Source organism: Crotalus tigris, unplaced genomic scaffold (assembly GCF_016545835.1).
Source record: "Crotalus tigris isolate CLP2741 ecotype Arizona unplaced genomic scaffold, ASM1654583v1 scf7180000018682.9941245338:1185362, whole genome shotgun sequence".
NCBI classification, from domain to species: domain Eukaryota; kingdom Metazoa; phylum Chordata; class Lepidosauria; order Squamata; family Viperidae; genus Crotalus; species Crotalus tigris.
In genome coordinates, this window is record NW_024097143.1 from 742,135 (window position 1) to 764,451 (window position 22,317).

The window sequence follows — 22,317 nt, forward strand, 5'->3', positions numbered from 1 at the left end:
ACTGGTAGAATTTTTTACCTTTGGCCATTCTAGCCTAAAGTAAATTTTTCATCCTCATATCAACCCTGAAAATAGTTTAAGATGAGATGTCTATTTCAAGGTAATCAAGTGCAGGGGAAGGAGAAGTTGTTAGAGACCAGATAGGTCCAGTCAGAGGTGGAGATGAACATTTATTTATTTTTTTAAAAAAAATCTTTGTTCTTAACTGTTTTAATCTGTGGTTTTGTTCATATCTTTAAATTGTTTTGTTATATTGTTGTAAACTGCCCAGAATAATTAGGTGAGATGGGCAGTATAGGAAATAAATAAAAAATAAACAAATAAATAAACCAATAAATACATAAATACAACTCCACCAGTAGTGCAGCAGGTTTGGCATATACTATAGCCAAAGCATAGCCAAAGCATAGCCAAAGCCCAATTGTATCTGAAACTTGTTGACATTATTCTATACAAGCTAAAATTCTGAGAATCTATCTTGTGTATCAATGTCCTAACTGCAGCTCAGTTTTTGATTTGTAAAATTTGCTTACCTCCACAGAAGAAAATAATGAGGATAAAACATGTAATGGAGCACCAGTGGAGTAACACATACTGTATGTACTTGCCCTTTCTGTGGAACAGCTATTTTAGCTTAGGTTATTTTGCAAGCAGAATGGAAGGAAATGAGACCACCCATTTATAGCTTATTCCAGTAAGATTTGGGAGGAAACTGAGATTAAGATTGCGAAATATGAATGTGATGATGCTGGGAATAGTATGGCCTGAGAATGAGACGAAGGCAACATCTCAACAAGAAACATTGAGATGGCTCCTTGGTAATTTTCATAATTTTACTATTACAGTCTTTTATAATTATTAAAAAATTTAATATGAGCAATATTCATATTAACCTGCACATTTAGCGAGTGCCACATAAAGTGCACTAATCAAGCAGGTGGTAAGAAAATAGGGGAATTCAGGCACAACACAGGTTATGTAGAAAGTAAACACAGGGTTAATCATAAAGGACTCAAATGTCTATAGACCGCAGGTCGGCAACCTGCGGCTCCGGAGCCGCATGCGGCTCTTTGAGCCTTCCCCTGTGGCTCCCAGCCTCCTCTGCCTTTGCAGAGAGAGACAGAGACAGAGAGAGGCAATTGCACGTCCCTGCTTCTCTCTCTCTCTGTGTGTGTGTGTGTGTTTTGTGTGTGTGTATGTGTAAAAGAGAGTGCACTCACAGTGTTCTCCGAGGAGCTGAAAAGCTTACTGGGTGGAGCTCCCCCCCTTTGCTGCGTCTCTGCAGGAAGCAGGAAGCAGGAAGGGCAGGAGAGAGCTAGCTAGCTCAGCTAGGCTGACTCAGGAATTCTGGGAGTTGAAGTCCATGAGTCATAAAAGAGACGAGGTTGCCTACCCCGGAGGTTGTTGGACAACAGCTTGAAGCTTGCCAGGTGAGCAGCAGATAGGGGGGGGAGAAAGAGAGAGAGGGGGAGAGAGAGAGAGGGAGAGAGAGAGAGTGGGGGAAGAGGAGTGGCAGATCAAGGGCAGATAGAGAGGGAGGGAGAGAGAGACCCTTTTGACATCTAAAATGAAGATAACACTGCATATATCCTTTTTTTACCTGTGTGTGTATGTAAATTTATTCTCTTAAAGCATTCTCTTGGTGATCATTGTTTTAATAGTATGGATATTCCCAAGAGTCATATTTTTACTTTTATTTTTAATGTGTATATGTGTGTGTGTGTGTCTGTGTGTGCGTGTGTGTGTGTGTGTGTATACATATACACATACACACACACACACACACACACCTATAATAAAGGTAAAAAAGGATATATGCAGTGTTATCTTCATTTTAGATATCAAAAGGGTTTTGCGGCTCCCAGTGTTTTGTTTTTGGTGGGAAATGGGTCCAAATGGCTCTTTGAGTGTTTTGGGTTGCCTACCCCTGCTATAGACCAATGCACAGAGCATGAGCAACAAAGGGTGAATTAGAAATTCAGATAAATGAGGGCAGATATGATATTGTTGCTATTACAGAAACTTGGTTAGAGGGATTCAAATTATTTAAAAGAAACAGGCCAAATAAAAGAGGAGGTGGGATTGCTCTCTATATAAGAAATAACTACATCTCTATAGAAATAGAACACAACAATGATGAAAACTGTCTTGAATGCATTTGAGTCAATATAAAAGGGGGGAAATGACATTGCCATAGGTGTATACTAGAGGCCACCCAACCAAACAAAGGTAATAGATGAACTTTTTGCTAGTCAGTTAACTAAGGTATGTAGGAAGCACATCACAATAGTAATGGGGGACTTTAATTACGCTGACATCAACTGGAGGACAAACTCTGCACCAAGTGGAAGATCAAACAGATTCCTGACAAATTAATCAAAGAGAGAAGCAAGCTAGAACTAAGGAGAAATTTTCTGACAGTTAGAACAATTAATCAGTGGAACAACCTGCCTCCAGAAGTGGTGAACGCTCTAACACTGGAAGTTTTTAAGGAGAGACTGGACAGCCATTTGTCTGGAATGGTATAAGATTTCCTGCCTGAGCAGAGGGTTGGTCTAGATGACCTCCAAGGTACCTTCCAACTTTATTATTATTATTATGGATCATCGCACAGTCAGCCAGATGTTCAGACTGGATTTGGCATTTTGTCTACCTATCGAGTCCTTACCCAGGACCTGGGATAGGCAGATGTGGAAGTTTGATGGTATTACAGATATCGTCCAGGATGGAAGCAGTTCCTAATAAGGCCCCCTTTTGCAATTGACTAATAGCGAATTTGTCAATGCCAATTGTGTTCAAGTGGTGCTCCAGTTGTTTTGGGATTGCACCAAAGGAGCCTATGACTATTGGTACTACCCTTGCTTGCTTTTGCCACAGTCTTTCTATTTCTTTGTTGCTCTTCTCTGTATTCTTTCTAGAGTCTCAACTTCTTTTTTACATCGTGGTGACCAAAACTGGATGCAGTATTCCAAGTGTCGCCTTACCAAGGCATTGTAAAGTGGTATTAACACTTCACGTGATCTTGATTCTATCCCTCTGTTAATGCAGCCCAGCACTGTGTTGGCCTTTTTGGCAGCTGCAGCACACTGCTGGCTCATATTTAAGTCATTGTCCACTAGGACAATCATGTAAATTACAGATAGACTTGAAAAATGATAAAAAATTTGAGAAAGAGGAAAAGATACTCGGATCAAGTGAAGTTAATATATTATTTATGGGACTAAAGGATGGTTTTTGAGGAAGGAGGAACGAAATATAAAATGGCTTTATCTGATTATGCTTAAATAATGAGTTCAAATTTCTGGATAATGTTTCTGTTGGAAATGTTTAATGGGGTAATGGATTAATTCTTGATATCTAAATAAGAGGTTATTGTCTTTGGTAAGGTTTAATAGTTTCTTATTTCTTTTTGAATGTTTAATTATTAAGAGAAGGAAGAGGGGGATGTAGTCTAAATGGAAAAGGGGGCTAAATACACATGTTGTTAGGTATTTTTGCTAATTTTTACTGGATCTTTGCTAATTATGAGGAAAGCCCAAGATGAAGAGGGGTGTTTAAATTAAATAGTGTGATGTAGGAATGAAGTAGTACCTGACTGTATTTTAAGGGGAAGAGAGGAGTTGTTAATGTTAAATATACTTGCTAGGAATGAAATATAATTTCTTTCTTTGTTTCTTTTTTAAACTATTTTTGTAATAGTTTTTTCTGCTGGTTTTATCTGCTTAGTATAATCCTTAATAAAATTATGTCACAAACGTCATCCTTTCTTCCTTTCCTTTCTCCTTCTTTCTACTGCTACATCTAAACTCTTTCTCAGATAGAGAAAGCAGAAAACAGAAGTCTGTGTGTGCCTGCTATGCACTCACCAGTCATCCGGGCATCCAGACAGAGGCATGGGAGCAAGATGGGCATTGTGGATTCCTGTAGGCACCAGGCTGGCTTTGGCAGTGGCAATCTTGCCTAAGCTGCTGCTGCGGCACTTGTGGCTTGGCTTCTTTTTTAAAAAATACATATATATTATTGATTTTTAACATAATCACCTTAATATTTGGTAAACAGCGTGTTGTCTGGGTTTATATTTAAAAAACAATCAATAACAATTAGTTTCTGTAATTCTATAGTCCACATAATAGCTTTGCTTATTTTCTCTTCTTCTAATAATATTCTCTTTTGCCAATCTTGAATTAATACAATTCTTATTATTTGGATAAATAATAATTAAATATAGACATTTTTCTAATATTCCTGCAAATAATAATCACATCAATATAAAGCTTCTTTTCTGATTGATCATCTTGATTGTCTTGTCATAGATCCTGTTTACAAAATTCTTATTTAAATTTGTTTTCCCCACAATATTCAAAACATTCTTATTGGTTAAGATTTTCTCAAAATTAATTACACTTAAGTATTTAAGTCTTTTTCCTCATACAGGCCATCCCAATACTTTTACATTTCTCATATCTTAAAAAAAAAGAGAGAAAGAAGAAAAAGAAATAAGAAGATAGTATACTACTTACAATACATGTCCCTCTTAGGCTAATGTACATTTATATCCAAAATTTTTCTCTTCTTTTTAACCATATTCAAAACGATGTTTAATTTTTAAATATTCCCTCTGATAAATCCCATTATCTAATTTCTTAATTTTCACTTTGGCTTTTTTTTTCTTTTTTGCCAACATCGTTCCTGATCAATATGCTCCACTGAATCAAAGAATCTTCCCATAGTCTTGTGGGTGTTATTGTAGGTAGAAAAGGCAAATCAGGTAAGATATTTTTATAGGAAGGTTTCGCCTCTTCGTATTCATTAAAAATCTTTTTCTTTCTTTCTCTCTTAATTTCTCTTATCATTTTTGTCTCTTGTAGTTTTCCTGGAAGCTCTGTAATCCATTTTGTCAATTTTTTTTTCTAGTCCTCAGACTTATTTTGTGATCTTAGAGCATAAGTTATCTTTTCCATGTCCAATATTTCCTGCAAGTTTTTTTCCACCTGGGTTGAGCCATACTTCCTTCTAGTGTTAGATTCCATCTTTAAATCTCTTTCCTCTAGTTTATATTTAGTTGTCTGTTTATCTCCTTGCTCTCTATTTTTATTTTCTGAGAATTTTTTTGTTGTAAAGTTAAATTGGAGATGTAGTCATTTATATTTTCAAAGATTTTTTATAATATTTTATTAATTTTTCCAATTTTACATTTGAATATTTAAAAAGCAACATGGTGACTGGGTTAATCAATAGTTCAATAACAAAGTCTTAGTACAAATCTCAAGTTACAACATCAAATATTTCTTTTCTTTTTCCCTTAACATTTACTGTCTCATATTCAGGTTAGTACATTTCTAATTATATCAACTCAATAAGAACATCATTATTACATTTATCAATACATTTTTAGCTTATACATATCTTAATTGCATTCAATCTTCATAAACAATCCATATCCTGTTATTGATTTTTACTTAATGTTTAATTTCTTATCAATATTCGAATTTAACCTTTGATATTTATAATTTTCAGACTTTGGGTAACCAAAATTTCCCTTATCTCACTTCATAACAAACTATAATATCCAAAATACACATTTATCTATTTGAATAAAATCTTGTTCTATTTCCTAAGAGTTATCTATTTCCCACCATATTAAATCATCTACTTAATAACACAATATCCCCTTTAATAAATCAAAACCATTATATATATTGCCTGGGTTAATCAATAAATCAAACATATTCATAATATTTAATTTTCTTTTCCCTTTTAAGTCTAATTTTTAAATATTAAACCGATAAAATCCTTATTTTCAACTGATTTCCAAATATTTTAAATCTAATAACCAAAATTCCCCTCATCTCCCATCTCCCTAACCCTCTAATTGGCAATATAAAATCACCTCTAATGAATCAAAATCCCAGTTTTTTCAACTTTATTCTAGCTTTCTTCCTTTGCCAACTAGGCTTCCATATCAGCACCTTTAAATCGTCAAATAAATCTCCCTCTATTCTTATATATGTTATTTGAGTTAAAGAAGACCATTTGATTGCCAGTTTTCTGGAAAGACTAGCCCAGTGATGGTGAACCTTTTAGAGACTGAGTGCCCAAACTGCAACCCAAAATCCACTTATGCATCGTCAAGTGCCAGGTGGGTGTGGCCCATTGGCTGGATGTGGCCCATTGGCTGTGCATGGCCCATTGGCTGGGTGTGGTTGAGGTGGTAATTGAAGACTTGGTGGGACTAAAAAGTTCAATCAATCAATTCCAACTTTGCAAGATCATTTTTTTCCCATGAGAAGTTGAAATGATTGACTGATTGAACCTTTTTTTTTTTTGCACATGGCGGCAGAGCCCTAAAGTAAAAAGGTTTTATAAAACCCAGCTGAAGGCCTAGGACTGGGGCAATGGCACATTGCCCACAGAGAGGGCTCTGAGTGCCACCTCTGGGTTCTGTGCCATAGGTTTGCCACCACTGGACTAGCCCATTTGTATTCATTAAATTGTCTCCTTATTATTCCAGTTCCCCATGTTTGCTCTAATATATTGATCCAATCGCTCCAGGAAAAGCCCTCCAGAAGGAGAGACTAGCTTAATTCCAAAGTGTAGCCCAAGCTACAAGCAGCCGAAGCCCAAAAGAACCTTCCTATTCCTGTTGGAGACTTTTGTTTTTATCTACAAAAAAGAAATAAAATTGGAAAAATATTAGAAAAATTCAGGACTTAAAAAACCCTAAGTGGCATCGGTGACATCTTGTGATGAAGCCTGGTATTGCAATTTGTTATTTCCTGAAAAGAGACTTGGCTCAAAGCTCAGACCTTAGATAAGACCTTCCTGACCTTGGTACCATCTGTGAGAGACTTAGCTGTAAGAGAGCAGCTGGGCAGCAAAATTGGCCTACTTGAACTGTGAATGTAAACCTTTACTGACTTTTGTTTAACAAACAAATTTTACTAGAATGACTATTTACAAATAAGTGAAAGAGATGGATGAAGACCAACAAAAGATTTTTTCTATGTTGAAAACAATACATGAAATCATTCTTTTAGCTTGTGATAAAATAAGACCTAAAATAAAAGATCAAGATCTATATAAATTAGAAGAAATTTGAGAAAGAAGTATAACAGATTGAATTGAAGACAAATATATTAGAGCAAACATGGGGAACTGAACTAATAGGGAGACAATTTAATGAATACAAATGGGCTAGTCCAGTGGTGCAAACCTATGGCACGGGTCCCAGAGGCAGCATTCAGAGCCCTCTCTGTGAGCACACGTGCCATTGCCCCAGTCCTAGGCCTTCAGCTGGGTTTTATAAAACCTTTTTACTTTAGGGCTGTATCTCCATGATCGGCGGGATTTCCCTCCTTCTTTGTCACCTCTCCAGGACAACTTCAGGCCCATTTAGAGTTCCCAAAAAGTCAGAAATCGGCCATATGGTGCAGAGCACCATGATCCTTCAGCTGCTGTGCTACTGGACAAAACTGGAAGCCCCACAGCTTGGCTTGGTTCCTCATGGGTTTCCATAGGTCCCAGATTCAGGCTGCTGCAGATCTGTGGCATTGATGGATGCATCTCCAGTACCACCACTTGCTGCAGGATGCCTCGAGGCTCATTGTGCAATCAGCATGATGAGCCTGGCGGCCTCCTATTGTAAGTGCTGGAACTGGCATGATTGGCACGATGATCCTCACGGAATGACAGGTGAGCACATAGCAGGTGTGCACAAAAACTCCACTGTTTTTGATGGCGCTTCAGCCACCTCAGATCAGCTGCAGTGCACCATGGAGAGTATGGCAGACATACTGTAGGGCAAGCATGAGGCAGATGTGCACACAGACTCCACTTTTTTCAAGTGCCATTTTAACAACCAGTTCGCTGAACTGAAGATACTTTAGGTATCGATTCTGCCGAACCGGTGTGAATCCCACCACTCCCCTGAAGGCAGAGGGCCTCAATGACTCTCAGAATGAGTGCTAACAATCAGATGACTTCACGGAATATAAATAATTCCATCTGCCACCCATCAGTCAGAACTAAAGAAGCTTCTTGGATGAGAAGCAAAACATCTTCAAAGAAAAGCAAAGTCCAGTTGCCTTTTGAAAAAACACCTTTGGGACAACCATGACCTGAATGACTGAGAATCTCCACAGACAGCTACTGAAAAGTATTCAATTGTTTTAACACATGACAATCTTTAGAATCTCGACAGTATGTTCCAAGAGTAAAAGGCAATCAAACTTCCATAAATTATTCCCTTCCAGATTCTTGAACTAGAATTATGCCCCTGAGTGATGCAAAACTGTTGTTTTCAACAATGCACCTCTATTGCAACAGCCATTCCCAATTCCCCTTCTAATTATTAAAAGCAGTATTTATTCTATTTTGAAAAGAAGTATATGGGATTTCCATTGTCTCCTCTCCTTTTAAAGTAATGTGACAGATACAAGATATAGAAATCTTGGAAATATGACCTGAAACTATTCCTGCTCTTCCAAGGGCAGGAAATGTGATAGAAGTAGACATGGACTGTGCTGATGTAAAATTGCAGGTTCCTCTTCCAGATCTGTAGCCAAACTGGACCATCTTCATTACAGTTGTGCTCTTTTGTGAGCTCTGAGATCCAACTCTGTGCAAGTAGGAGAACTCTGAGAAGAATCTCCATCAATACATGTCAAAATGTTGCTGCTGAAAAAACAGCTTTTTCTGCTTCTGTCCCAATTTCCCTGCACCATGATGCTGACCAAATGTCCCTTTAAGCTGATAAAAGAAGACAATAAAGGCTTTAATTACTACAAGCCAGGAGACTACCTGATCACTGGAATAACTTCTAAAATATTTTCTGTACTTTACCCTTATGATTTCTCCAAGTGGCCGATCTACAGATTGAAAAGGTAATTGTCAATATGTACAGGATTTGGGGGGGAGGGGGTAATTTTAGCCACTGCAGAGCAGAGTCTTTTTTTAGGAATGATTTCCTGTTCCCAACTCCTTACGCTAATAAAGGTAGGTCATTGCTTCTCTGAGCTGTGGTGGTGCAGTGGTTAGAATGCAGTACTGTAGACTAAAACAGCTCACTGCCAGGAGTTTGATCCTCACCAGTTCAAGGTTGATTCAACCTTCCATCCTTCCAAGGTTGGTAAAATGAGGACCCAGACAGTTGGGGACAATATGCTGTGTCTGTAAATCGCTTAGAGAGGGCTCTAAAGCATTATGAACTGGTATAGAAGTCTAAGTGCTATTGCTAGTGCTATTCTCTCAATTTGCCTTAAGGAAGAGGCTCCGAAGGCACATGAGGATTATTTAAAAGCTGAGCATGAATTTTTCCTTTTAAGTTCCTCTACAAATGTCAGTCTCAAAACTAGGCAGTCTGGGCAGTACTCTTCTGAGATGACTCTTGCCTGGGTGGGGTTTTCCCTGTTCCCAAAATAATTAACTTGATACTATGAGGTTTCGTGAAATATTTTTCTTTACCATAGTTATATTGCAGCTTATCTCACAATCAATGACTAAGTACCTTTGAGGAGAAGACGATGTAATATAGCATGACACAAACTAGAGTTTCAATGACCCCTTGTCTTCAGAGGGTTTTTTTTTTATTGGCCCTCCAAAACTGCTGTGGGAGGTAGGTGCATTGCAGTGTGCTAAGTTTAATGCCCTTTGAATCTTTGGGATCGTTATTTTATATAAATATCTCACTGGTTTAGAAGGGGAACTTCAACTGCTCAAAGAAACATTCTTGGGAAGAGCAGCTTGATCTTGCTGGATTTCCAGATCTTTAGTACGTTGTTTAAGTTCACTAAGTGCACCCTCATACCCCATCATTAAAAGCACTTCCCTGGAAAAACCAAGATACGGGAGTATTTAAAACCAATAAAAGGATAAATTAAAGAAAATAACTATGTGTCTGATACTATTTCCTGCATTGCAATATAGAAATATAAAGCTATACTAAATGAGACAGATTTTCATAAACTGAAGAAGAAAATCCAGACGGAAGATGATGATCTTTTGATATCTATTATGTTGCAGTATGGAGACAAGCTTTTTCCACATCCTGCCCTTCTTCTTTGCTGTTCATGAGATCAACCAGAATCCTTGGCTCTTACCCAACATCACCCTGGGATGCAGCATCTATCAGACCTTTTTCAATGCAAGGATAACATATGAGGCCATGATGGACTTGCTGTCTACAGGGCAAGAGAATGTCCCAAACTACAGATGTGGAAGACAAAAAAACCTGCTGGCAGTTCTTGAAGAAATGGATTCTGAACTCTTTGACCATATTTCTGCTTTCTTGGGCCTCTACAAAATTCCACAGGTATGAAGCTAAATTGAACTTAATTCCATGCTGTAAATTTTTCAGGCTAGACCAGAAGGTAAATCATATATATCTCCAAATAAATCTGAAGGAAGAGATTAGATATTAAAAGACTTGAAAGAATTTCCTTTCCATAAAGTACATCCATATTTCTTTTGTCTCTCTACCACAACATGGTTTGGAACCTATACCTGGGCTTTGGGACATCTCCTTTACTGCCACTGAAGAGCCTTTATTCAAAAAAGCAAAACAACATGCAGATGATCTTTGATTTCTTAACAGAATGCTTCTTAGAGATGAGGAAAGGACGGAGAAATGTTAAGGCACACAAAAGCTTGAAGAAAATGAACATCTAGAATGAAGATACCATAAGAATTAATGTTTTTTGAGAAACTCACAATAGTTGTATACAGGTAGTCCTCAACTTACAATAGTTCATTTACTGATCATTCGAAGTTATAACGGCACTGAAAAAAGTGACTTACTACCTTTTTCACATTTACAACCATTGCAGCATCCACATGGTCACATGATCAAAATTTGAATGCTTGTCAACTGGTTCATACTTAGGCTGGTTGCAGTGTCCTGGGGTCATGTAATCACCTTTTGCAATCTTCAGACAAGCAAAATCAATAGAAAATCCAGATTCACTAAACAATCATGATAGAGCTCCAGGACATGCTAGTCCAGGACTTACTAACTCTAATAGTCAGGAAATTCCTTACTTTTAAAAATTTGAGTCTAAGTTCAAATTTCAATGGAAAGATATGAAGCAAAAGTGAGTGGGTCAAAGAACTTGCCTCCTCTACTCCAGGGGTCCCCAAACTCTGGGCCGCAGCCTGCTGGCCATTGGGCCACAGGACAGGCTAGCCAGTGCATGCACATGTGCATGCACACACCCCACATGCGCTAGTGCCATAGTCATGGGGCATGAAAATAGGACACCAGGCTGCAGGGTGCAAAAATGGGCCACCACCGCACCTTAGATTGCGAAAACGGGATGCCGTCACCCCATGGGGTGCAAAACAGGATGTCACCGCACTGCCGGACATGAAAACAGGACACAGCTGTGCCTTGGGGCACAAAAATGGGCCACCACCATGCCTCACAGCACAAAAATGGGACGCTGCCACGCTGCGGAGCGCAAAAATGGACTACCACTGTGCTGCAGGGTGCAAAAATAGGCTGCCGCCATACCTCAGGGCACAAAAACAGGATGCCGCCATGCCATGAGGAGCAAAAATTGACCGCTGCCACACTACAGGGTGCAAAAATAGGTGCCACCACGCCACAGAGCACAGAAATGGGGTGCTGTGCCATGCAAGAAAGGGGCAGGGCTAGCAAGTATCACGCAAGCCCTAGCTCTGACCATTTGTGCTTGCTCACAGCCCCACATGCGTACATACATACGTGCGTGTGTAAAATGTTTTCCCTTCCCTTTCCCTCTGGTCCGCCAACCAAGAAAGGTTGGTGACCTCTGCTCTATTCCGTAAGTCAACACACAGGATCTCATCATAAATTTATTCTCTTACTATGAATTGGAGTTTGCTACCATCCCTATTATCTTGGGGTCCTTAGAGAGAGGATATTAAACAGGTTTCTGCATTTGAGATATCTTAGTTTATCATTAATAACCAATTAAATAGTTTGATACAAATATTTAAAATCAATGATGAAAAAATCAATGAAATTTCAATAATAAACAATTGATAAAAATATAAAAATATATAAAGCAGTCACAGAAATAGTAATAATCTATGAAATAAACAAGTTTGCCAGTCCAATGAAAAAATAAAAGTTGCATGAGTAGCATCATATGGATTGGGCTGAGGTATAGGCCAGAGCTGACTGAGAACTAAATTGTTGGATTTAGGCATCACTCACAGTGTGAATGATGACTGTGTCTGTGAGAGAGAGAATTTCTGCATATTTGTATCCCTGGTAAATCAGGATAATTCTTTTCCAATATATTAAGATTCCCCTATTATCTCTCAATCATTTGTTGAATCTGGTGTATTATGTGAGTGCCCACAGAGTTTGTAGAGGTCATGCAAGAGTCAGTTGTTGGCAGCAAAGTGCCCCACAGCATCTATTTCAAGACAAGCTGCATGGGTAGAGTTTAACCAGAAGGATATGGAGCATAAGGCTTACTCATGAGGATCATCCACAGATTAGGTAACAGCTCTCTAGCTTCAAAGAAAGTCAACAGAACAAGAGGAGAGACCCAAAGGAGCCAGCACATTTAATGCAGATATTGTTTTCTGAAAACTTCTCTCAGAAACGGGGAAGGCCCTTACACTTAAGCATCTGATTTTTATCATTAAGAGTAGGACAAACTACCAATATCTTCTCTTTTCTCTTAGATCAACTTTGGTGTTATCAGCCACATTCCTGAGCAAAATCGCCATTTTCCTTTTTTCTACCGGATGACCCCAAAACAAGAACCTCCTTACTCAGCGATTGTCAAGCTGCTCCTGCATTTCCGATGGACTTGGATTGGCCTTCTTTCTCAGGACAATGAAAGAGGAGAAAACTTTAAAAAAAGCTTGGCAACACTGGCTGTAAAAAATGGGATTTGCATTGTCCTCTCAGAAACTATCCCAACATTGAATGTTGATTTACATTTTGGAGAAATATTTGTGCAAGAAAGAAGAAAAATGATCTTTTTTCTTATAAATAGTCAAGTCAAAATTATTCTTTGTCAGTTGGATTTTCAGGCCACAGCAATGACATCAGGACTAATAGAACATACTGAAAGAAATAATTTTGTTGGGGGGAAAGTGTGGATTGCAACAGCTTTCTCAGATACAAGTATAGGAATGTTTTACTACAGGGTTGATCTCCAACACAAACATGCTTTGTTTTCCTTCCTTACCCAGACAAAGAGAAGGACAGAATATTATAACTATAATTCATATTCCTCCACTGTCGAACATTTTGGAAATAAAGCATTCCAATGTTCCTATACAAGGTCTGTATTGTCTAAGAAAGTTTGGGAAAGATGCACAGAAAAATTAAATCAGGAATTTCCACCCCATGACGTGGTTGCAAGAATTCTGTCTGAGGATGGCGCCAGTATTTCCAAAACAGTACAAGTTGTGGCCTGGGTGCTCAATGCTGTCTCTTTCTCCCAAATTTGTAAGAGTATGCATATTGGAAATGATTGGTCACCCCAGATTGTACAGCCATGGCAGGTAAGACTTCTCTTTTGAAATTCCATTGATATTCCCCTTTCAGTTCCTCAGTATGAAATTGGATGTAGGGAGAGTTGCAATGTTCCAAACATCAGTTGCCCAGTGTACAGGAGAGAGAGGTGGAGGGGGGTTAGGGGGGTTAGGGGGGTTAGGGAGAGAGGGGGACAGGGAGGGGGAGAGAGAGAGAGAGAGGAAAGAAAGAGAGAGAGCGATTATGGGGACAGATCTCCAAAGTATCTGTCCTAGTGTAGGATACTGTAAATGACAGAAATACAGTAACTCTATAATGACTATACATTTTCCCCTTTTGCAAATTAAATAAGCACCAGGATGTTCCAGCAGTCCTTCAACCCTCTCCTGTAATCACAAATGCTGGTCTTACCTAGTTTCTGAGCCAAAGAGTTAGTCTTAATTTTGTGTTCTGGAGTAAAAGTGGTTGCCGCTTCAAAGTATGTCTGTTCATAGCATCTTCTGGAAGCATTGAAAGGCTCATCCACGCATTGTCTGGGGTACTGCAGATGCCTTAACAGCTAGTCTTTGAAAGAAATGACTTCACCCTCTAACTTCATCTTAATCTTGTCTGATGTTAAAATGGTGTTCTCCATCTTCTCTCATTACAAGCTTTCCAATATCCCCAAAATGCCCTGCCTCAGATGGCAGTGTATTGCAGAAGCAACAGAGACTGGCATCTGCTGTTCTACTATTGATCCCTTTTGGGTGGTGTAGACAAACCTTCTGATTTCTGATGGATGGTGATTTTCTGGTTTGGGCAGCAAGAGACAACTGACTCAAAGCTTCTTCCAATGTAATGCCTAACTAGACATTCACAAATCATTAGGCAGGCATCATAGAGGTTTCTTTCTACAGTTTTAACAATCTTAGGAAGAATGTCAGATGGAAGTAAAAAGAAGATTGCCCTTACTCTACATTCAGCTTTATATTGGAGCATCAGTGGTTAAACTGGGCAGCCTGTTATAAGCACCTGTTAACAGCCCTCCTAGGAAGATCCAGCAAGGCAGACGAAGAATAGGAGAAAGATAAGACAAAGAAGCCAGAAATAGCCCAGGAATCAACCTGTGAGGAAGATCGGCAAGAGAGAAAGAAGGAGAAGAAAATGGAGAAAGAAAGTCTTCATCCATCACACAGTTCAGATTGTAACTGTTAGATAAAAGTAGGTCTCATCTTCTGTGAAGGCTCACTCCCACTGTCTCTTTTCCTTCCTGCAGCACCAAGATCTATGTGTGTTTTATCCCCCGGAGGTTGTGGTCAAAGAAAGAAGGCAACAACCCCAGAATGAAAGGGAAAATGGGTGCAATTGCAGATTCTACGAAGAAAATAGCACATTTCATGGCCATACTGTTGCAGATGCTACAAAATCAAATGGAATCAAAGATCCACACAATCAATGGTTTTCCTGAAGCAAGGAGGGGGTGACAAGAAATCCTATTTATATCACACCGATGTGTATATTCTTAGGTTGTTGGGTCTGTTCTCCTTTCTAACCTAGTTCACTCTGTCTTTTATTACTTTGAAGTTCTTCTGCTCTTCAGCTCCCACAAAGCCTCAGCTTTTCCTACAGTGTTCTGAAGGTGGATCTCCTGCATTCTTCCCTGTTCCCTCCTGGACTTTCCTCTTCCAGAGCTTTTGTTAAGAGAGGATGTGGTGGAGGATATAAGAAACACTCTTTATACAAGGCAGCTTCAGCTGCTTCCACCCCTATTTCCTTTCTACTCAGCAAAGTTTGGCCTCCTTGGAGCACTTTGATCTTCAGCAAAGCTCCCATTCTTCGCTCTGAAAGTTACTTGACAGGGGGTAGATCTTCGTGCCTCTTCTCCTGAGTACCATGACCAGCCTGCCCATTTGTCCCAATGTGTTCACAGCTTCCATGAAAATGTTCTCTCTTCACTTGCACATCTAGCTACTGATACTGGCTATGTCATCTGAAGGCTGCTAGAGAGCTGAAGTAGGATGCTTGCAATCTAACTAAGCCATTTACAGTTAGATTTTGTCTCCAGACAGGAACCCTATTAAAAAGTATGATTTCACAGGGAAACTCTTGGAGGTTAAATAAATTCTTAAATTTTCAGCCTTATGTAATTTTGGATTTTGTTAAAATGAAGCTGCTGAGTTATGGCTTGGTTGGGGAACTTAGTGATTCCTTTAAGAAAGTGTTAGTATCTAACACATTCAGTATCTGAATAAGACCTATTGTTCCCTGGAAGAAAAGGGAGAATAGCTTCCCATGAAATCCTCAATCAATCTCTTTCATCTGAAGTGCTGAACTGAGGGGTTTAAATTATTCAGAACACTTGCAATCCAGAATAATAGCCATAAAACATTGAATAAAGGCTGAAATGGGAATCTGTAAGCTGCATGTGTGATTTTCTTTGTCTTTGCAGCTTCATCAACTCATGAGAAACTTCCAGCTTCACAATATTTCTAGGGATGGGGTTTATTTGGATGAAAATGGAGTTCCTGCTGCTAACTTTGATATCATTCATTGGACAGTTTTTCCCAACAAGTCAACTGCTGGGGTGAAAGTTGGAAGTGCAGAAAGAGACGTCCTCTCTGAAGTCAAGGTCTTCATCAACCAGAGTGCCATCCAATGGCCAACATCATTTAACAAGGTAGCTGAAGTTTCTTCATTTTTGCTCTTCTATTTAACTCCACATAATGCCATCTTTTCTGTTCAGAAATTATTCTCATTCAGAATAATGGCAATAACCTCCAACAAAAGGAATCTAAAGCCCTATTACCGTATATGCCGGTGTATAAGGTGACTTCCACAAGCGCTAAAATCGGTGCCAAAGATGGGGGTCGTCTTATACGCCAAGTTGTCTTATATGCCGGAAATACTGGTAGTTTCCAGCATATAAGACGACGTTCTAGGAATGCGGCTCGGCGACAAAGACGGGGGTCGTCTTATACGCCGGGTCGCCTTGTACGCCGGCATATACGGTAATTCATTAGAGATCATGTATCTTTGGGGATTTTTCAGTAGTTTTTCACAAATTGGAACCTGCTGCACCATCAGTTGTGTTATGGCCTCTACAGTCTACATTATTAAATTGGAAAGATGCTATCATAATTAATAGGCTATGAAACAATCCTATTTTGAATCAAAGAAAAGCCAAAGTTTTCAAAGGAGTAGTCCACTGGATTGCATGGGAGAAAGATGTCAAATTGAGAATGTGTTGGGGAAAATGAGGCCTGTTGAAAGTCATTTACATACAATGATACAATATTCAGCTTTAGGAGAAAAACACAGAGACTCTTGCGGTGACAAAGAAAGCCAGATTTTGGAGGTTTCCTTCCAAAGAAAGGAAGGGGAGCCTCCCCTAGAAAAAACATCTTTTGCAATGGAACCAGTTTCCTTCAGAATAGAGAATAAAACGAAGTGTATGTTTCAGGAAGGGAGCACAATGGCTCAGTGGTTAAAGACACTGAGTTTGTCAGTTGGAAACTGACAGTCCAGGTTCAGGACCTAAGCCCTGTGCATTGAGATGAACGCCCGTTACTTGGCCCAGCTCCTGCCAACCTAGCAATTTGAAAGCATGGAAATGCAAGTTGATAAATAGGTACCATTTTGGTGGAAAGGTAACAGCATTCTGTGAGCCTTGGCATATATAGTCATCACCACAGAAACCACAGAACTACATGACTACATGACCACAGAAACGTCTTTGGACAATGCTGGCTCCCTCAGCTAAGAAACAGAGATGAGCACCATGCCCTAGAGTTGGACATGATTAGACAGGGAAATATTTACCTTTACCTTTATGTTTTAGGACTGAAAATAGAGATTGATAAAGAGAATGTCCTTCATTTTCTGCTCATGTGCAGAGTTCTTTTCCATAAAGATCCACATTGGGTGGTACCTCCAACAGTTAGAATGAAAGGAAGATTGAGATCTCCATCAGTAACTGCTATGTAACTAGTCTGTGGCTACATTTGCTCAATGTACTTCTTAGCTTTCAGAAACCAATGCATTGAAATAAACTCTTTTAATTCATATGTTGCCCTGACTGACCTTTATTTTTATACTTAGACGATGCCTTCTTCTAGATGTTCAGAAAGTTGTTATCCAGGACATGCCAAGCTCTTGAGAGAGGGAGCACTAGTTTGCTGCTATGACTGTTCTCTGTGTATGGAAGGAACATTCTCTGTGCATGAAGGTAGGTGGCTCTTGAAAATAGAGAGAAATTGAGGATGCAATCAAAAATCATTCTTGTTTTTCTGGTCAAAAACTGTTTTCTTTCCTGCTAATTTTAGATCCAATTTCTAGCAAAAATTTCACAAAACAAGAGAAATTGAATTTCTTAAAGAGGTCCCCAAACTTTTCAAGACTTAGGTACTGTCACCCAATGTTGCATGACAGCAATAGCAATAGCACTTAGACTTATATACTGCTTCATAGTGCTCTCCAGCCCTCTCTAAGCAGTTTACAGTCAGCATATTGCCCCCCAACAATCTGAGTCCTCATTTTACCAACCTTGGAAGGATGGAAGGCTAAGTCAACCTGATGATGTGTCCATTAAAATAAATGATGAAAGGTAGCTTAAATCTCTTGTTATCTTCTTATCTGGCTTCAGAAAAGAAGTCAAGTATTGTAAGAGTTGATAATCTCATTGCTTTTCAGCTTTAAAACAAATGATAATTATTTCTAATTAATATTGGGTCTCTGGGAAGAACTATTGAACTATTGGTCCACAACCCTAACCCTTGGACATGTGTGCATTATCATGATATGGCTCACCCTGGTGGAAAAACTGAGCTCCAACACAGACAAATCGAGACATAAGAAATTTGTCCTGGTAATTGTCAGTGATTTTTGATTAATCAGAACATTCTCATAGCAACTCCTGAATCTCAAGACGCAAATGTTTCTTCTAACTAAATCCACTGTTTTCTGTAGATAACATAAGGACAGAAAGTAACCCGAAATCTACTATATTATTCTTTATGAATATGTATTTATGTATCATTTTTCCTCTTTTATGAAATTAATATGAGTATATCCCTTTTCTCCAGGGCTGTGTCTCTCCCTATATTTTTGAAAGAGACCCTTTCCTTCCAGTGCACACTGTTAAATAAATAAATACTTCAATGAGCCTTGATTATTGTTTTATGTGTCCTCTGTTTGATTCCACGCAGGCCAGGCTTGCTATATTAAGAGCCATAATATTTAATGAATATAAAGATAACAATTATATTTGACTTAAATCAGACATGAATGACTGAAATTAATAAAATTTCAATCCACACATTCAACAATTTTCTTCACTTGCTGGAACAATCAAATGAGTGAGAGCCCAACAACAATTAAGTTAATTAAAACCAAAGTTCTAGATTTGTGCCCACCTGATGTCTCTGGTAAGATTCCAAAGACAATGGTGCACTACATTATTGTGTTTCAGGTCACTTTCAGCTGTATGTTCCCAAGCACTTCTTCACTAGTACTCTTTGTCCATTTATCCTTCATGAATGTTTTCTCACATTCCAACTCAGGCCTTAACCAAGTACAGAGGGAAAGAATTTTCTAATAGTCTCCATCTCTCCTATCACACTTAAAAACATGTTTTATGTATTGTTGTAGTAATTGACTTCAGTTGCATTTGTCACAATCCTACAGCTGCAGAAAAAAGCATGTAAGCAAATATTTTTCAGATGCAACCCATTGTGAGAAGTGTCCAGATGATCAGCATTCCAATAAGAAGCGAAATCAATGTATCTCCAAAGTTATAACTTTCCTGTCCTATAAAGAAATATTGGGTCTCATCCTGGGTCTCTTTGCCATTGCCTTATCTGTAACTACTGCCTTTGTTCTGGGAATTTTCATTAAATACCGAGAAACTCCAATAGTCAAAGCCAACAACCGGGACCTCACCTACATTCTTCTGATCTCCCTCCTACTTTCATTCTTGACCTCCCTTCTATTCATTGGTGGCCCCAACACAGTGACCTGTCTTCTTCGACAAATTAGTTTTAGTGTTGTTTTCTCTGTTGCCGTGTCTTCCTTACTGGCCAAGACTATCATGGTGGTGGTGTCATTTCTGGCCACAAAACCAGGTAGCACAATGAGGAAATGGCTGGGGAAAAGTCTGGCAAACTCCATCGTCTTGTCCTGCTCTGGTATGCAAGTGGGCATCTGTATCATATGGCTGGGAATTTCTCCCCCATTCCCAGATTCTGACCTGCACTCCCAACCAGGATATATCTTGATGCAATGCAATGAAGGCTCAGTTGCCATGTTTTACACTGTGCTTAGCTACATGGGATTTCTGGCTGTCATCTGCTTCTTGGTGGCTTTCCTGGCCCGCAAGTTGCCAGGGACCTTCAATGAAGCCAAGTGGATCACCTTCAGCATGCTGGTTTTCTGCAGCGTTTGGATCTCCTTTGTCCCCACCTACTTGAGCACCAAAGGAAAATACATGGTGGCTGTGCAGATCTTCTCCATCCTGGCCTCCAGCCTGGGCTTACTGGGCTGCATCTTTATCCCCAAATGCTTCATTATTATCCTGAGACCTGACATGAACACCAAGGACCATCTAATGATGAAAAACTAGGAGGACTCCTGTTTTTAGAAACTATTTTTGTACAGCTTACTGGCATTATAAAATATTATGCCTTAGAAGTAATCTCCTTTTTAGATATTATAAACAATCTTTTCCCATCTGTGTTAATTCTGAATTATATTGGCTAACTTTGAGTAGTCTTCAGTTAACAACCACTTGTAAGTGGTCAAAGTTAGGACAGTATTGAATAAGCGGTACTAATAACTGGTTTTAAGAATTATGGCCATCCCAGCATCCCTGAAGTTATACGATTGCAATCTGGATTGCATTGTCATGCAGTCACATAATGTCAAATGCAGGAAATCAGGAATCCAGGTAGTTCAAATGAATATAGGTTTATTGTATGCTAATGCTCGTTATAAAAATCTGAACTATTAATGGTCAAAGCAAACTGGTGGTGGATAAATATCAACAGAATTCAAGGTGGGCTGGATTTAACATTTCTTGTGGGTGTGAAGGGACTTAAGATTGATGATGCATTTGACCTTCTCCCTCGAGTTCAGCCTGGTCATCTCCTATGCATAATCACTATTAATTTTCCTCCTAGGAAGCAGACAAAGAGCTTTAGAAATCTTCCTTCCTTCCTTCCTTCCTTCCTTCCTTCCTTCCTTCCTTCCTTCCTTCCTTCCTTTTCATTAAACAAATGTATATAGATGCCCAACTCCCAGACAGAGATTCTGGGTGGCATGCAACTGTGGCAACCCACAGTTTAAAATGTACCATTTAAACCCACCCTAAATGATGGTGGCAACTACAGAATCAGACCTGCTACTTGATAAGCTTTAAGTAATTAAGTAACTTCATTGAAAAGAGATAAAATATTTATTCACTTGCAAAAAGAAAAAAAATAGCTTACTGAAGGAGATGATTGATCAATTGATCTAATTTGCGCTCAAATCAAAATTATGTGTAGCAGTTCTCACAAGTTCATGAAGGGTCACTGTGTTAGATAGGTTAGATAGGTATTCAAGTCTGTCAAGAGTTGATCTTTCTGTTTCAAATGTAAAAGACCAAACATATAGTTCAGTGTTTCTCAGTCTTAGCAACTTGAATATATGTTAACTTCAACTCTCAGAATTCCCCAGCCAATATGCAAGCTAAGAGGATAAAGGCTGGGGAATTCTGGGAGTTGAAATCCATACATTTTAAAGTTACTAAAGATGAGAAACTGTTATGTATTGTAATTGGCCATTAATGTGTTTAGTTTTAAATGTGTCTCCAACTGTTCTGGAGGGAAACTGAAGTTCATATCTGAGCGGGCAAAACCGTTTAAATCTAATTGGTTGCCACCTAGTGGTGGCATGTATAAATATCTGTCAGTCTGTCCATTGAGATCAGTTCTGTTATTCCTGCAATAAAGCATGTTGCATTAGATCAGTCTGGTCTATGCCTCCAAGAACCCACTATTTAACAATGGTGATGAAGGTGGGATTCTGAAGGAGTGGTGCCTTTTGGAACTGAAATCACAGGATTTTAAACCAGGCATTAGAGCCCTGGCGGGACCATGTCCCAACCCTGCCTACCAGTCAGCCGAACTGGAGGCATATGGTCCTGAGGGATCCATCCCCAATATTCAGACAGTTCATTCCTTCATTGCAAGGAAGACAGGTCCAAGACCTCACCACTAATCCACCATGACAAAGGTGGGCAGACTCAACAAGTTCAATGTCTCCCACCTAGAACAGTGACCGTGCACCAAGAGTCCATTGAGCTGGAAGATGTGGTAGAGGACAATGAGATCGACTGGTTACAGAGGGAAACCATTAGATGATATCATCCTACAGCACAAGGTACTAGTCCTCAAAGTTGTGCAAGCTTTGGGGCCAACACAAAAGGATTGAGTGTAGGTTTCGCACAGCAGAGTGCCGTGCCTGTGGGAAGCTTGACCACATCACTAGAATTTGTAGAGGTCACCAGAGAGATGCTCAGACTGCAGATGCTCAGCAGAAAGGTAAATGGGCCCCGGGGCAGAATAGGGCCAGATACTGTTCTGGGAGGAGAAGCATCCTGCAAACGGGAACCCAACGCCCTCTTAAAGAGAAGCTGAGACTGCAAGTAAAAATACCTTGCTCCATGGAACTCGACACAAGGTCAGCTCTGTCCATTATCTTGTATAAGACTTTCAGTTATATCTGCAGACAAGGCAAGAAGCGAGTTCAACTCAAACTGTCAAGCCTTGTTCTGACATTAATCACACACAAACAGCTGACCTGGCAACAGTATGGCAAGAGTACACCGA

The 22,317-nt window shown here is 39.3% G+C and overlaps 1 protein-coding gene across 1 annotated transcript; it reads left to right on the forward strand.

Annotated features, from left to right (window-relative positions):
- Positions 1-8,721: 8,721 nt before the first annotated feature.
- Positions 8,722-20,069, forward strand: LOC120313436 (vomeronasal type-2 receptor 26-like). Its single transcript, XM_039355349.1, has 5 exons — positions 8,722-8,882; positions 10,021-10,309; positions 15,903-16,130; positions 17,552-17,678; positions 19,171-20,069. The coding sequence occupies exons 1-5, from the start codon at positions 8,722-8,724 to the stop codon at positions 20,067-20,069; spliced, it is 1,704 nt and encodes a 567-aa protein (XP_039211283.1).
- Positions 20,070-22,317: the final 2,248 nt, after the last annotated feature.